A 17,683-nucleotide genomic window follows, 5' to 3' on the forward strand; every position below is an offset into this window, starting at 1 on the left:
CCTTGCAACACGGGGACATGTGCTAAGTAACGGAGGAGGGGACGGAAACATGCAGTAAGTGACAGTGGCAACCAGGTAGCCTACTACGCAAGAGCGCTCCCTCCGGACCTCCTCGCTGAACTTTACCCGCTGAGCTTTGACGCGATGGCTGCTTCTGCCGCTGCTCTCGGGGAAGTTGGAGGCGCCTTGCACGGCATCGACGGCGTCGCGCAGGTCGGGTCCCATTTCTTCCTGACCCCGCTCGGGGACAGTCCGACCTTTCTGGGGGAGCACCTCATGCCCGGGGACAGGCTCTCCAGGAGCACCCCGGCGGATTTAACGCACCTCAAAGGGATTCTCAGGAGGAGACAGTTATACTGCAGGACTGGATTTCATCTGGAAATACTTCCGGATGGCTCAGTGCAGGGGACGAGGAAGGACCACAGTCGCTTCGGTAAATAATTTTAAATATGCTACCTTAGAAAGAAAAAAAAAATGTATACGACTAAATGGCTTATAGGCTAAAGCATTTAATTTGTATATTGAAACTGAAAGAAAGAATAATAAACAAGATGAGAACAGAAATGTTCTAGTATAATTATGTTTATTTAAAGTATTAATTTTGGCTTGAAGCTGCTGAAAAAGTTGGATTTAGATTTTTTTATTTTATTTTTTTTAGCTCCTTTGATACTATTCTTTCATCTTTGTCAAAATCTGAACAGAACAACCATGTTATTCTTCTGCAGGTATTTTGGAATTCATAAGCCTTGCTGTTGGATTGATAAGCATTAGAGGGGTGGACAGTGGACTCTATCTGGGGATGAACGACAAAGGAGAGCTGTATGGCTCTGTAAGTAACACATCCACCTATTCATGTTCCCCAATTTTTTTTATTATTATTATTGTTCTTTAAATATGCAGAATTTGGTTTTCTATTCCTACATTATAAATGAAGACTTCTCTCATGACATGTCCTTTGTTTCCAGGAAAAGCTCACAGCTGAATGTGTCTTCAGAGAGCAGTTTGAGGAGAACTGGTACAACACATACTCGTCCAACCTCTACAAACACGGAGACAAAGGGACGCGTTATTTCGTGGCATTAAATAAAGATGGGACACCGAGAGATGGGACTAAATCCAGGCGGCACCAGAAATTCACTCACTTCTTGCCCAGACCTGTGGACCCTGATCGTGTGCCAGAGCTGTACAGAGATATCCTGGGACACAGCTGAGACCCGGAGGCCCGGTCCAGATCAGGAATAGCTGCTTAAAGCCCTGGCAAGGCAGGGGAGCAGAAAGAGAGAAGAGGGACGCAGGCGGGGAAGTGGCCGGTGCAGGCTGGTGGACAGCAGCCCGACCAGCAGGGATAAAGGCACCGGGGGCCTCTTGTAGGAATGCACGGGCCATCTCTCAGCGGCCAGGAAGACAGGCTAGAATGTCTGCACGCTCGGCATGAGAGGGTCGTTTGTTTCGACCCTAAAGTACCTGCGCGGAATAGGAGACAAAAAGGAAACGGAGCTGAATGGTCCTGGAGCATCTGCTCCGCTGTGTGCTGGTCGGAGATGTCAGCCGGCGCGTTGAACCTGTAACGTCACCAGATGATACTTTTATTCTTTGTCACGGAGCTGCGGTTTGTTAAGAAGGACTTTGAAGGAATTCAGATTTTGTTTTCTCACCTGTGTCTAGACCTGTTTGAAAAGAGCAAAGTGTAAAAGTTTATTTATTCTTTTTAGATACATATATTTATGTTATATATTTATTTATTGGAGAATATATTTTTTACGGTTAGAATCATGCAATATAGAGAAACCACTAGGCAATGTATCGATTATATAGAGACTGAAACACTGTACTGTTATGTCCTTTATTCTGAAAAAAAAAAAAAAAAAAAAAGCTCAGACCAAAACTATGTAAAACGATCTCCACGTCTGACATGTATTTTATCACAATGTGGCCACTGTGAATCATTTATCTTAAATTCTGACACCAAACTACTGTTACACGTCTTCCTAACGGGACCTGAAGTCAACAGACTGACAATACAAACAATAAATCACTCACAATCTGATCAAAACTCCCTTTTTTTTTTTAAATTTGAAATGATTTGATTTACTGGTTGACTTTGCCTTTCAGAGTTTAAACATATAAACCGACTTACGAGATCGGTGTTGTCTTTCTTTATGGACACCATTACGTCGAGAGGCAGATCGTAGACCCTGATGCGCGCGTTGAAACTTCAAAGCCTCCCTCCTGAATGCTGTGAGTGTAGAAGCACAATTGCGGTCAAATAAAGTCTGACCTTTTAAGTCCTGCCCTGCAACTTTAGCGGCCGTATAAAACGGGAGGTCAGAGCGATAAAGATTAAGTTACCCCTCCTGACGGTTTGAGGATTGTGGTCTTGTTGACACGTCTTATTAAACAATGGAAGTCAAGGTGGCATGTCTCATCCTCTCGACCCTGCGAACATTTATGTTAAAAAAAAGAATTCCTGTGAATATTGTCTTTATTTATTACTAAAGAGAAGGAAATAACCAAACTCTAGCTATATTCCAACCAGGAGCTGAATTTGTGATTTATTTATAACAACCGCTATCTCATATCTGTGCACAGTTTCCTCCACGGTTGGGAGCAGATCTGTGTTGAAGCATGAAAGCTCGGTCTGTGATCTGAGGGTGTGTGCATGTGTGTGTGTGTGTGTGCGTGTGTGTGTGTGTGTGTGTGCGACGGTGAGCCAGTGGGGCTGCCTCGATACGGGGAGTCAATCCCGCTGCCAACTCTTTCTCTCTCTCTGTCTTTCTCCTGTCGACAGCGTGATACTGTGGGACTTTCCCACCTGCACACCTTGTAGCATCAACACGTTCCTGCCGTCGATTAATGACAGCGTCCCGGTGTGTATTATAAACCTGCGCACGCGTGGACATCCCCTGTCCGTGGAGCAAAACACACGCAGGCTTATTGCAACACGAAAAAACTGGCAGCCACCGCTTGCCTTTCTTCAAAAAAAAAAAAACAAAAAAAAAAAAGCGAAGGACGGGGCGCGCTACATTCTTGCCTTGTCCCATCTTTTCCGAGCTAAAGAGCAAACTTAATAGTTTGTCCATGACTTTGACCTGCAGCTTTTTTTTTTCCCCCCCTCTGTTGTTGCAGAACCTCCAACAAGACTAAAGTTTCAGTGCGGGGCTTGTCGCCATTACCTTTGTAGCCATGAAAAGCAGACTTTGTGCAAATCTAGGAGCGTAACCCTTTCCCCCTGCCCCCCCCCCCGCCTTTTGACAATTTGAAGGTCATCTCTCTAAGCACGCTGGAAATCCTGACTTGTGACACCTGATGCCCAGAAGTGTTCTTTGGCACTTGTTTAACCAATGTTTTTGGAGTCTACTTGGCCCTGGGACAGATTGCTTTTGTTCCACCTCCTCCTCCTCCTCCTCCTCCTCCTCCTCCTCCAGGTGGTCTGTAGCTCCTCGCTGAAAACACTTAAACCCCTCATCCGCACCCACTCCGGAGGGCCGTCTCACACGCTTAATGGACGCTCCCTGACTTTCATCACCTCCTCAGGAACGGCCTTAAAGAGCTCTCGAGGAAACCAAATCAAGTGTGTGTGTGTGTGTTAGTGTGGATATGGCATGGGTCCACGGGCAGGTGTGGAAGTCAGTGATCTTCCTCGTCTATCTTCACAGTCCGGTCAGACAGTGCAGGTGTTCCTTCACCACTCAAGCTCTCACACTCTGATCTCAGCCCTGCTGTTTGTCAGCTGGGGATATGACTTAGCAGCAGCAGAAGGAGGAGGAGGAGGAGGAGGGGGAGGAGGAAGAGGGTGGAAATATAGCTGGCTTTGTTGTCTGGCCCCAATTATCAGAGAGCATAATTTCTATATTTAGAAGGCTGCGTTGGGGAAGACAGGGGAGGTGCCGAGAAGCTCACCTGTTGCTTTAAAGCTGTGGCCACTTCTAAGAGTGTGTTTGCGCAGGGATGGTGTCTGCAGCTTTGTGTCATTTCAATCCCGCAACTATTGATTTCAGGCTCTTTGTTGTGTGTTTATTCCTTAGTAAATTGCCGTGCGCACAAATTATCAGCTGCATGTGTGTTTACAGGGATTACAGCAGCAGTGTAAGTATAGCGTTATCCACTTGATACTTTTGGGCTTTTATCCGAGTCCGAGTCCGGAGGAAAAGGGAGAGACATTCACTGATAGTTTCCCCAAATATAATCTATTCAAACTTCCGCCATCCATCATTTATGTTTTGTGGCTTAAAAAAAAAAAAAAAAAAAAAAAAAATCTTTCACACATCCCGCACAGTATCGAGCCAGAGCTCAATCATTTTTGGTGTCATAGCTACGAGGATTTTGTGGTGTGCCGTTCGTAAGCGGCAATTAGACCAGCATACCTGATTTAAACGACACTCCACATCACAAGCTGTCAGCTGCAGTGGAAAATATGCTCCTCTGTTTGCATCTCCATGGAGACATAAGCAGAAAACAGGCATGTTTAGGTCGTTGTGAGGAGCGAAAAAGAGAAGGAGCCGGGGCCGCCGTCATTTCAGAGTTTTCTCTCCCAGTTAACAAGGCGCCCGTCGGTGACTGACAGTGTTTTGTTTAACTAAAAGGATGTGAACGCACGTAAACCTGGAGGAGGCTGAGCTGAAGGATTGCTACAACAAAACACAGCTGCCAAGTGTAGCATCTAATATATAAATAGAAACAAGAGTCACATAGATTTAGTCTGGCGAGACCAGAACGTAACTCCTGGCTCATATAATGATAAATTCTATTGTAATTAATTCGTCACACAGGCACTTCCAGAAACTTTGAATTGAAACACATCTTTGATTTGTTTTGGAGAATAACACACAACCACATCAGTCCTGAACTAAATAAAACCATCAGGAGACCAGAATTAACCTTCCTGTTGGTTCTCTTTGACCTCCTTTTGAATGACTTTACATCACATGATTTCATATAAATTTTGCCCCTTTAATTCTGAAAAAGAAGTGTTAAATATAAAGTAATTAGTTGAAAAATGTGTCACAGAATTAGGTGTAACGTTATATTTTTAGGCTTTATAGATAGTCAAACGGGACAAAAGTTGCATGTGTCCATCAGTCATGTCCACTATCGATAACAATATACTCTGACAGCTACATACTAATACGATTAGCCCTGTCAAACCATCCAAGTTTCATTTTATAGCACATATTCTTCCACTTTACTCACCTTAAAACCTCCTGAGACCCGGTGTCCTCAAATGGGGACATTAAAATTTAGGTTTGCGGCAGCTTATTCTGCTTCATTTAGACCTGTTGTCATCATAAGGAGACACTTTTGTCTCCTCAACACACTTGTTTATTTATGCTTATTAACTTTTTAACAAATTAACAAGCACTCGTTTGAGGACACTGGGATTTCATCGTTTCCAGTTTCATAATTTGGTACACATTGGTGACTTAAACTGTAATATACGCTGAAATAGTCCCTGGGTTCACATAGTTTCTTTCAAAAATTACTTCCAGTTCAAAGATGATGCATATATTTTTTATAGTTCTTTGGTCCTACTAATCCCAAATACCTGAAGATCTTATCTTAAAGAAATTACAATGCATCCCAAACAAATGCTTGGGTGAAAGTAGTGTTTTATTAGGAAGAAATTTGAATATATTTTTATATAAAGCAAATAATAATCTTATGAAATGTCAACCTCCGTCTCCTGAGCGCTGAGACGCAGTAAAAGTAGATGTGAACGCTCCACTGTGTTCATCAGCTGATAACTCTGTTTATCAGCGATTAGCAGGTAAAATGCAGATGAGCAACGAACCAAAACCAACAAGCTGAAAGTTATTAAAATGCTCTGTGGAGCTGAAATGAAGAGGCAGAGACAGCCACTTTCCCTATCGTTTAAATAAAATATCAGCTACTGCAGCTTTAATATATCTGTACAAGTTTTTCTAATTATCCTGATTATACGTTTTTAAAGGTTAAGTGCAGGAACAGATCTTTTAAGGATGAAATTCTTCCACCACTAATGTCATTTAAGCTTTCAAAATGTGTTATTCAACCAACTTTGCCTCCTGTTCGTCTCAACCAGCCTCCCGCCTTTTAACACCCCCACACAGTCACTCACATCTGCTGACCAAACCAGGGTGAGAGTCCCTCCGGAGCAGCCGTGTCACCCCTTCCTCTGGTCCATGTGTCCACATTAGGTCTTGACATTTGGACGCCATAATTGCCCCCTGAAAAGCATGAGGCATCAATTAGGTTCTCAGGACCATGACAGGTTATCCCTACAGGACATAATCACTGAGCTGCACACACAGCACAAACTCACAAATGTACTTTATAGCTACCTGGCAGATATTTGGTGCAATACAGGCCATAAAATTTGCCAAAGTCATTTTGCCAATCTCAATAAATTAGAGAATTAGAGAGATTAGATTAGTGAGAATAGTGTGTGTGGGATCCACGCGGGGGGAGTGGCAGTGGGTCTGAGGGCGCCGCTGCTGCTCTAAATAACGGCATAGATCCCTTTGATTTCCCAACTCTGGTGCTGCCTGACAGTTTGCGCTCCCACAGGGCGTGGAGATCTCTAGGGTCAGAAAGAAAGGTCAATTGGTTCATTTCCATAGCTTCCACTTTTAACATTCTTGTAGACTTTGGAAGCAATTCAATCAGCAGTGAAAACACTGGCTGGAGGTTTGGAATTACCAGCAGCCGCTAACGATGCAGCACGCTCATAAACAAGATGGATGGGTCCCGCGGAGGGACGCAATAAAAACTATGAGCAGTCCTGAAAGAGTGTTAGAAATGTGTTAAATATTTTAGACATAATTAATTAGTACATTTACAACGATGTCATAAAAATCTTTGCACTCGGCAAACATAAATTACTGTATGAGCCAAGAGTAGGGATGTGTGTCATAAAAGAACTGGTTCCCTGCTGGTTCAATTCATCGATGTCATTAGCCTTCACGCTTATCGATACTTTCAGTGCCGAATCTTTACATCCCAGTCCACGTGGGGGCAGTAATGGACCTAAAAGTTATTTGCCAACCACCATAAAACAAAAGAAGAAGAAGAATCTTTACCTGCTTGAAGCCATCATTCACATCACGTGACTACGAGGAAGGGGATGGGGAGAGAGACTGAAACTGTCCAAAGCACATAGCTTCAGTTCTCCAGAAGGGACTGTAACAGCGCAATGTGCAATTTATGCAGCACCATAATTTCAAGCACGGGTGACCACACCAACAACATGATGAAGCATTTGTCGACGACGCATGGCATTAAATACCATGTGTACAACGATCTCTGGCCAACGAGTGCAGCTGCTGCCAAGTCTTAGCATAGCAGTGCTAGTGAGGATCCAGTGACCAATTTCCTGTTTGTTTTTTTTTTACATAAGCTCTTATATCTTGTTTAGAAGCTGAATAAAATTGCTGTTGTTTACACAAAACCACACACGCCAATTTTTTTGATTGATGAAGAATTATCGATGCCCATCCCTAGCCAAGAGGGCCGTGATGATAAACATTTAACCTCTCCTGGGCTCCACACAGTACATTTAGTACCTACACTCAGTTGCCAGTTCATTAGGTACAACAGTAAATACATTTTAATGTAACATTCTTAAATAACTGAGAAAGCTGTTGATGCATTTGCATTTTAATGTTTAATGCAGTCCAGCTCGTCAGCACCACAAACTACACGCTCCAAAAATGATCATCCAGTTGAATTACCACCTTTTTGATGTTGTTTCAACATAAACTGATCATTATAACAGTCATGAAGGAGGATTTAGAGTCAGACTGTTATTTCAGAATATATTTGTATTCACTAGCGTACCCAATGAGAAACCAAAAAAGGAAAAAGTAGCGGCCCTAAAAAATGTGAGGCAAGAAAAACAAGCCTCTTTCCTCTGCTCACAACAGATTACCTCACCGTGTGAAGTCAGGATTTCACTTAAGTATGTTTGTCTTGACACATCATACCGGGTGTAATTGTCTACTTTGACCATAAGGGCTGCAAAACGCCGAAGCAAAGAGTCCGGCTCTGTGTGTGACGCTCGCCGTCTGCTCATGGAGTGAGCTGGAGGGAGACTGTACTCTCGCTGCCTACCAGTGAAAGTGGAAATGTGCTTTGTTGCCCCTCAGTGAGGCGGAAAATTGCAAACCCATTTGTCATTGTGTGCCAAGATGCAGAGGTCAGTCGGTGGATTCCTTCATGACAAGCTTACGGAATCGAATGTTTTTCCACGGCCTCACCCTTTCACACCTGCACCTCCAGGTAAAATAACAAAACAAGGGGAGAAGGAGAGAAAAGAGGGCTTAGAGAGCGAGCGCCTTAAAGACAGGGGAGAGAAAAATGATACGCGGGAAGAATTTACCGTGAAACCCTGCACATCTATTGGCCATTTCAGCTCATTTGAACCCAATATACATTTAGCTCACAGTCTCAGATGAAATGCCGAGTTTTGGCCCGTATCCAAACCCGGAGAATACCGCTAATTATTCCTGCGTGTAACCACAGGAGAGTCTTACAAGCTCAAAAAGATGTTGTTTGTTTTCATGTCACTGCAAAACAGCAAGTGTTTGATTTGAGACAACAACAGCGACACTTAACAAAACTTTTCCATTTCATGATTGACTACTTAATCCTGCAGAGAGGGCTCAGAGCTGCAGGATGCATGCAGAATATCAAAGGCAGATAAAGGCCTCACTCTGCTTTTAAATCTAGCACTGGTTTTGATCGTCGAGTGTGTGTGTGTGTGTGTGTGTCTCGGTGTGTGCAGCAAACAAATGAAGTGAATGAATGGGAATCAAAATAGCACAAATCATCTGATGTTGTTTTTTTACCGTCTTCATGTGAGATAAGGTTAAACTCACACCTATTACTTTTCATGCTTAAACTGTTCCATCAAAGACAGTTTGTTGCTTTTCAGGAGTCTAAATTAAATCCATTTATCAATCAGTGAAAGTGAGAAAAAACTACTTCTGAGAAACACACGTGGGAAACTGAGGAGGATGAAATGATGAATTAGTCCCTGTGCTTTCACACTGCTCTTGAATCATACGATGTAAAGATGGGAAACGCAAGTAAAAGAAGGACATGAAGTAGCGTTAATAGAGCTGGATATGATGCAATGACTTATCTCCAGAAGGTTATTTTAAGTTAAAATGGCCCCTCTCACATCACACTCTACATCATTGAATTATTAAGGTATCTGACATGTAAGAAGTAATTTAGTACTTGGTCAGGGTGGAGCTAGTGTTAACTGCTTCTTAAAACTATGAATGAATGAAGGTTTGTATATTTAAACTTAATTTAGAACGTAACTATACTTAACTAATGGAATAACACAGTGGCTTGGAAATATAACCAGCACAGAGTAGAAATATTATCAGATTGTACCAGACGTTCTCTAACAAGATATGCAGTGACTGTGCTTTTAAAACATTTTCAATTTGCATGGATGCATCTTTGCAATAAGTTTGTCTTTCCACTTAATAAGCCAATTCAAAATTGCTGTCACATGCTCGAAGTCACTAACTGTTTACTAGGAATATCATAATAGTGCAGTAAATCTTCTATCCAGCGTTGTTCTGTCTGTGTAAATATATTCATTGTAGAGTCTACGAAAGTTATCATCCATGGCACGTGCACTGCTTTCTGCTAACAATCCCAAAAATTCAACTTCACAGATTGCAACTGACAACAATAACGCAAAAAGACACCAGTTAGCAGGTGTCTGAAACCTGCATTTACAGTATAGCTCACAATCGAGGGTCTGTTGTACAGGATGCAGTGAATGAGTGAACAAAGGTGATTACGGATGCACTTAACATCCACACAGAGGCTCGGTGAGGTGGCAATTAGGCACAAGTGTGCTACGAATGAAATTAAATGCCGACAGGCTAACTGCTAATAAGCACTAAATACCAACTGCAAGTCATTGATTTCAAGATGTCACTTCTGCAAAGTATTATTCGAGATTTAAATTTTGACCTAATTTCCAACCAGATAGGCCCATCCTGCCATCTCATGGGGCTAAAAATGCCAAATGATTCAAAAGTGCTGAATAAATAATAACTTAACGTTTGCCAAAGCCATGAGGCACAGATAAAACTGCACTTTTCTTGGTCACAGAGCAGTGGTAGAGATCCATCAGAGAGTGCAGCTGTTCCGATATTCTGCTGCGGCCCGGATGATGTCAGGGTTTATTTGCAAACAGAGCATGAAACTAGAATTCGGAGACGCATGTAAATGAATACCCGAACTTAAAGCTGGTTACTTGTGATCAGATAGCCCAGATCTGATCTTAATATAAGGTCTGAACAGGCCCTTAGAAGACCATTATACTGTAATAGGTACAGACATAGCAAACACATACTACTCTTTGCATTATTCATTTTAAACCAAGGCAGTTTAGTATTTATGTTGAATTCCTAGAACCTAGAGAGTGGATATCAGTCTTCCTAAAGGACTGAGACAAATGGGCACCAAAGGAAAGGAGAGAAGAGTTTTTGGGTCTAACTAATCTCACTGTAAAGTGTGTAATCCCTTTTGCATTACAGCAAAGAAGCAAGGAGCTTGGACTCATTCATGATGAGTAATCCTTAAATTAAACAGACAAATTTTACTTTCCCTTTTAAAAGTGTGTGTGTGTGTGTGTGTGTGTGTGTGTGTGTGTGTGTCTGTGTGGTAAGCGTGAACAGGTTCACGTACAGTAAGTAGAGCTTTGCCATACAGTACAATAATCTGTAGTTCTTACATAGTTACATTGTATAAATCACAGGGCTAAACGTGAACAAGCCCCGGCGAGTCTCGAGTGCCGCTAGAGTCCCGGTTGTTTTGGGGAACAGAAAAGGAGTCTGAGCCGACACAGAAAACCACTTCAGAGGAATCAATAAACCTGTAATCTGATGCACTCCACATCCAGTCCCTAATCACTTATGCATAAAGTATGTCGGTATAATAGAAACGCTAAGTGAGAGTGGATTAAAACAACCCCCGTGATGATTGTATTTTCACTTTTTTTAAGAAAAGCAAAAGACTTCTTAGTGTGTGAGCTCACTTCTGCCGTGGCTGTGATCTCCGGGAGTGTTAAAAGTGCAACATGTTGTTGGGAACTTCAAACAGTCGTCGCAGCAGAGCTCAGATCCTCCTCCACAGTAATAACTTTGAGTGCTTCTGGAAGAAGGAAATCCCCTGGCCAGGAAAGACGCATCACTCCACTACAGAGGCAACGAGACGGGGTGGTTTAACGCAGCAAACCCGCAGACTCCACCTTCAAATAACAACACACAAGAGCAGTGAATGGTACTAAAACCAGTGTTAACATAAACTTCCACACATTTAAACACCACTTATTATAAAGACGTATGCATTACATTTTTTGGAAATGGCAGCAAAGCCTGTGTCTTTGCAGGTTGTTTATGGGATAAGAAAACACGCATCGAGATCTGTAAGCCGAGCAAGTTAAGCTAATTAATAGAGCATAAAATCAAACGCTTTTCAATCACAACATACAACAATACCTGGGACTAAAACCTCACTTTAGGTAAACAGAAAGATAGAAAACAGAACGACCTAAGGTGGGACATTGACGCAGTATGTTGAAATGAATAAGTAAAACTGAATGAAAGATCATGAACAAAAAAAAACCCTCATAGATCACATTATGACATGCGTCTTTGGAAGTGCTCTTATGAGCCCGTATCAATCAAACTCCATTCCAGGATGCTGCTTAGCGCCGACGATTTCTCCGGTTTATCGCAACCACAAAGCTTAATCAGTAGAGTCTGGAGCAGGCCTTTATTTTGCCAAAGCCTGCATTTCCCTCAGTATCAAAGGTAACATGAAAAACCAGAACGAGAGGCTGCGGCAGGTGGTAAACTACAACAAAACAAGGAGAATCAAAGACACTTATGTTTCTTTGTAGACTATTGTTAACCCGTAGCGTAAAAAAAAATAAATAATCATACAGTGTAGTTAAAGTAAAGAAACACTGCTGTTGTGAGGTTTTGTCTCACAAAAGCGAAATAGAACTAAGATCGCTTCAGTGGTTTTCTGTACATTCTAGTGAGGAAATATCTCAGACAAACGGAAAGTGCACAATTTAGAACAATTTCAGGCAATAACTCACCATATTAAAGTTGGAAGAGTGTCAGGATTTCACTCTTAATTATATATAACTTTAACCTCCTGAGGAGTAGTAGGACTAAGAAGTACAACAACTGAGCATCATCTATTGACAAAAGTGATTATTTTCTGCTGTATTCATTATTACACAAGATAATATGTTATAATCCCCTGTGATCCAAGGTAAAACACATTTAGAGGCCTAGTCCAACTGAAAACCGACCAGCAGGCTAGCAGTTAGCTACGAGCTAGCAACCAACAAGAGGATACCAGCTAACTAGCCTAGCCAACGGCAGTAGAGACGTGACGTGAAGCAGCTAACTAGCCTGGCCAACGGCAGTAGAGACGTGACGTGACGCGACTACAACCAGTGTCAACTAACACTTATCCCCTATGCAAAACACGAAGCAAAACACATTTAGAAACATTTAGAAAAGTCCAACTGAAAAATAAATAAATAAATAAAAAATAAAAAAAGCCGACCAGCAGGCTAGCCGTCAGCTACCAGCTAGCAACCAACAAGAAGACACCTGCTAACTAGCCTAGCCAACGGCAGTATGCGGCACATCATTGGGGGTTTCAAGTGGGCACCTCCCTTCACTGATGTTTTGTTAAGTCAGGTCCTTCACACCTCAAGAAGGTTTAACAGTGAGTTCCAGCATCCTGGAGTCATCCACCCTCCATGCTACCATCACACAACCGCACGACTTTCAACCGCCGAAAGATTAGCTTAGCCCTTTTAACTGCTATACAACAAAAATACACAATCGTGTTGTCAGGTGTCCAAGCTACCTTTCTCCCAGAAAGTAAGGGGTGGGATGAGGATACAGACCCTGGTCTGGGTAAGGGTCTGTCTGTATCCTACAATACAATAAAATCACCAGTGTGTAAGAAATTATACAATTATTTATTTCAATTCTTGAACATGGCTGAGCTTAATCAGAATTGCAACCAATGAAATCCCAATGTCCTCAAGGGAGTACTTGCTAATTAGTGACGTCATAGCTGGTGACGAATTGATAGAATTAGTTAAATTTAGAATAGAAAAAATTAAATTAATAATAAGCATAAATAAACAAGTTTCAACAGTAGAGTTTGATGAGACTTTTGTCCTGTGATTGACAGTAGAACGAATCAGTTCTTACCCCGATTAGTATATTGACCCTTTGCTTCCTATAGATGGCAGGTAGACTAAAGCGTCCACTTATGAGGAGAACAGGTTTAAATGAGAAGCAGAATAGGCTGCCACAAACATAAAATGTCCCCGTGTGAGGACGCAGGGTCTCGGGAGGTTAAACTTGTCATAGATGGAGATATTAACTATAGAGACCAAGAAAGTTCTTTAACCTGTCTAAACATGGTTATTTCAACTGTTAAGTTATTTAGAAGTAGTTCAGCAGGGAGGCCTACGGGAGTGACTCACTTTTGGAGGAAGCCTCAAGTGGCCATTCAAGGAACTGCAGTTTTTTGCACTAGCTTTAGTTTAATTCTTGTTAAAAATAAATAAATAAATAAGGACGAGTCTACAGTTACTCTAGCAGCTCTAAAACTATAGAAAATTGCACACCAGAGCTTTGAGTTACTAACAAGATACTAACATATGATCATAATGGGCTGATGGGATTGTTTATGAAGGGAATTGAAATTTTAACCTGATTATTACGATTTAGACTTAGACTTAGACAGACTTTTATGATCCACAACTCCAGTCATATGGTATTAAACCACAACATCAATATGACACTAGAGGACAGACCAAATTCAGGAGGAGTAACAATAATAATAATAATAATGGAGTACCTTAACTCTGATCCATTACAGATCTGTTGTTTTTAGAAACCTTTTACGGTTCAGTGATTGGCAGAATACATAGATTAGGAGTTGTTGGACACAGTTGGGTCTTAATGAATCTCTGGCCTCTGTCTGCTTTTCCTCCTGCTCATGAGGCGTGCATACCTCTCCACGTCCCAGTAACTAATCATCATACAGATCTGGCCAAGAATAGAGAGGCTGAACACACAGGAAATATCATATTCAAGCTTTCTAGAGCTTCACTTGTGCTTCTCGAGTTCATTTCCCAGGCCTCGACCAAGACGACATGAGTACCACCCGCCTCAGTAGGCAGAAATTACTCTTCAAAGCTTTTGAAGAATGGCCGAATAGTTAGAGTTGTTCAAATGTTTCCAGTGTCTGAGTGAGGAACCATTTATTTCCTGACCTTTCCCCATAATGTTTACTGTGCTCACTAATAGGTTGGTCCAGCTCACATTATTCTGTCTGGTTGGCTCCGGTCCTTCGCTAACAGGTGTGTTTTTATTGGATTCAGACTTATCAGTGAGGTGATCAGAAGCCTGTTGCCAACTAGGCAGGTCAACCTCTGTGTGTTATGAAACCAGAAACATTACCTGGGAAAAAAGAAAGAAGGAAAAAAAAAATGCCCTCGCATTTGCAAGATAGAATTCAGGAGTAAATTATTCACATCAAATGTCACAATTCCAGCCTTAGACTCGGTTTAAATTCAGTGGAAATATTAACTTTACCTTTAAGGGGATTGAACGCGCTCTCTCAGACAGCTGACACCCACCTGCACAGAAGGATCAAAGCACTTCTCTGAGCACATTAGGAAAATACAGGGGACTCGTTTCAAGCGCTCAAAGTGCCACATAGATGCTTAGCCACACATTCCCCTTGTCAGAGGCAAACAAAGACAGTTCTCTGGGAGGAGAAAGACACGCCGTTTCCCCAACATGCCTCACCTGTGGTGACCAATCACAGTGGCAGTTACAATCCCGAGCCCTGAAGGAAGATAGGTGAGGGTTTATGTTGTCATTGGTGGATGTTTTACAATCGGGTGTAATACATCTCACAGTTAATGTTTATTTTCACAGGGACCACCTCATTCCTTCGGTCTGACCCAGAAAGATGCCGTGTGTGATCATAACAGCGCTGATAGGAGCGCGCTTAAATGTCTGCAGAGCGGCAGACGTTACACATTCGTTCGGCTTCTGCTGTGTCAACAAGCAAACCTGTCATTCCGTGAACTTGACACGTTGCGTTGATTTTCAGCAGCACACGCAAATATTAAAGTCAAATACAACATGCGTCGGACAGTGGAGTCCTTGTTTTCCTCTTCACGCTGACATTTCTGTTTACAGGAGCAGTGACTGGTGGCTGCACTCAGGAGGCCAGATTGTGTTCCTTTATTTTACCAACCTTCGTCACGCTGGGTACACCTGAACAGAAAAATGTTGGCATTTTCCCAAAACAGAGTTAGCAGCAGTATTCAGGTTGCTTTACTTAAGTAACCCTACCAAACATTTTAAAATAGTTCATTACAAGTGAATCCTTATAGAATATTTATATTCTAGTATAAATGAGCAAACTGTTTGTCTATTTTTAACCATCTCATGGCAGCACAACAAGCTGTAAACACACATACTTTCATCTTACATGCTACTAGGGCTAATATGAAAGCAAAAAGTTAGTGTAATAGAGGAAACAGTAGCATCTGTGGCCGCTTGTGGTAATTACAATATTGTGCTGTTACTGGAACACAGCCAATAAACTACTCAGGCAATAAACTTAAAATTATCATCCCAATACAGTTTTACTGTTCACAGCTGCAGGAACTGACTCTGACACGTGTCGTGGTATGCAAATTATGTTGCTTTCTGTTGCCTGCGCAGCATCGTGCTGCGCTGATGTTTACATATTCATCTTAGTTTATGTTTCTCAGGCTTAAGCCACAAATATTTCTGTGCAGCAGCTAATTTCTAATTGTAACAAACACTTGCACTAGTAAAGCACCTGTTTTGCAGAGCTGCTTTCTAATTCTACACTTAATGAGCATTTCAGGTGCGCTAGCTCTGCAAAAAAGCTACTGGCTACTGTCTCTTCCTCTGCTTCTTCTTCTCTCCTCTCTCTCTCTCTCTTTCTCTCTCTGTGTGACTCAGTGTGTCATTTGTTATAAATGCTGTGTTTTTGCAGTGTTTGAGGTAAAGCTTACTTACCTGGAAGGTATAGCCTTGCACCACAGAAAACTGTTCATTATCTGCTGTAGCTAGTTATGCCCCAGTTGCCGGTGATGATCTATAGTTGATACGAAGTTGATCTGTGGTTTTCACACAGTGTCAATCTTTTCTAAATGTGTTGCAACCACGCTACAGATTTCTATCCTCTCCTTATTATAGTGGAGGACATAAGGTGAAAAGACTCTGAGTTGAGGAATTGCCTTTAAAGAAACCATTTTGAACAATTTCTTTGGTTAAAAATACTTTTAACAGTAACTACTGAGAGTGTTTTAGGGACATGTTAAAAAATTCAATACCACAGAGGTAAGTGGGAAAAATACTTTCCCAGTGATTTATTAAAGTGGAAAGACTTGCATGTTAAAAGGAATAACATTAAACAGACGCCTCAGTCTGAAACGGAGCCACCATTGTTTTCAACAGATAAAGTAAGATCACTTTGAAGATTTGCTCTTTTAAGGGTGAAAACGAAGAGTGTAAATCTACTGACTGCTGTCCTGGCACTACAGCGAAGGAGCTCACTGCTTCTCACAAATCACAGCCGGTCTGGCGCTGGAACTCGGGGCATCCTGAAATCAGCCGCGATCTGACAGAGCATCAGATCAATAATGAAGCATTAGCAGCAGCCTGCGTGTGCATGTAGATGGTTATAATAGATATGATGGAAAAGCTAATGAGATGATTACTGCAGATGTTTGCACAGTCTTCCCTGTTCAAGTCCTCGCATTTCGGGCCTCTGAAAAGCAGTAACATGCAAAAGTATTGTCTGCTCGCCCTGCTGTGATGTTGTGAGACAAAAAGGAGAAGAAGAAAAAAGCTGATGACAGGGTACTTTCATGTTACTTATCATGACGCCCTATCAGCACAATCTAGATGGGCTAGACAAAGTACCACCAGGTCCCGTAGCTCAGAGCAGAGGCTCATCTGTTTCATCATATCTCCCTGCCCTTACTCCTCAAGGGAGATGAGAGGTTGGTGGTCCACGCATTTAGACCATAGTGAAAAAAGAGGAGGGAGCTTGAATGGCAGATAAGTCACATCTTATTCAAGGGGAGGCATCTGTGTTTTATGTTGGACTTATAAATATGGAACTGGATGAAAAGAGAGAAAGAAAAGCTCTGATAAACTCCACACACATCGTCTCACGCAACACTTTGCGGGAGCAGATAGCGTGCTCATCTCTTAAAAGTCCCTAGAGCTTTGAGAGGGTGCAGGATGGAGGCAACAACAGAAACACGTCACCACCAAAAATAAACACCGGCAGGGACGAACTAATGCTTAGTCGACATATCAGTGCATCTCTGATCGTGACGTGGAACAAAACGCAGCGGCTTTCATCTCAGAACGCACTGATTCCCTCGCAGCACACTGTGTCGCCGCTCTCAACCCTGCAGCGTGTACTGTGATGATGTTCCCAGATGTGTATCACACACAGTCGGGGAGATATTAAAACGTGGGCACGCAAATCCTAATCAGTCAGCTTGAAAATAAATCCAAACTTGCTGCCAGATTTCTGCGACGAAGCAATTAAAGGACTTCTGTGTATA

At 42.1% G+C, this 17,683-nt stretch overlaps 1 protein-coding gene and 2 long non-coding RNA genes across 3 annotated transcripts; 1 reads left to right on the forward strand and 2 right to left on the reverse strand.

Moving 5' to 3' along the window:
- Positions 1-138: 138 nt before the first annotated feature.
- fgf20b (fibroblast growth factor 20b) lies at positions 139-2,043 on the forward strand. The gene is made up of 3 exons (XM_047585561.1): positions 139-433; positions 726-829; positions 966-2,043. The coding sequence occupies exons 1-3, from the start codon at positions 145-147 to the stop codon at positions 1,209-1,211; spliced, it is 639 nt and encodes a 212-aa protein (XP_047441517.1). The 5' UTR covers positions 139-144; the 3' UTR covers positions 1,212-2,043.
- On the reverse strand, positions 1,437-2,897 carry LOC125008351. The gene is made up of 3 exons (XR_007112876.1): positions 2,138-2,897; positions 1,656-1,667; positions 1,437-1,562 (listed from the first exon to the last, which is right to left on the reverse strand). It is a non-coding gene; the product is annotated as an uncharacterized LOC125008351 (long non-coding RNA).
- Positions 2,898-5,860: 2,963 nt separating this feature from the next.
- LOC125007643 lies at positions 5,861-11,235 on the reverse strand. Its single transcript, XR_007112756.1, has 2 exons — positions 11,042-11,235; positions 5,861-6,203 (listed from the first exon to the last, which is right to left on the reverse strand). It is a non-coding gene; the product is annotated as an uncharacterized LOC125007643 (long non-coding RNA).
- Between the last annotated feature and the right edge of the window lie 6,448 nt (positions 11,236-17,683).

Source organism: Mugil cephalus, chromosome 5 (assembly GCF_022458985.1).
Source record: "Mugil cephalus isolate CIBA_MC_2020 chromosome 5, CIBA_Mcephalus_1.1, whole genome shotgun sequence".
Lineage (NCBI taxonomy): Eukaryota > Metazoa > Chordata > Actinopteri > Mugiliformes > Mugilidae > Mugil > Mugil cephalus.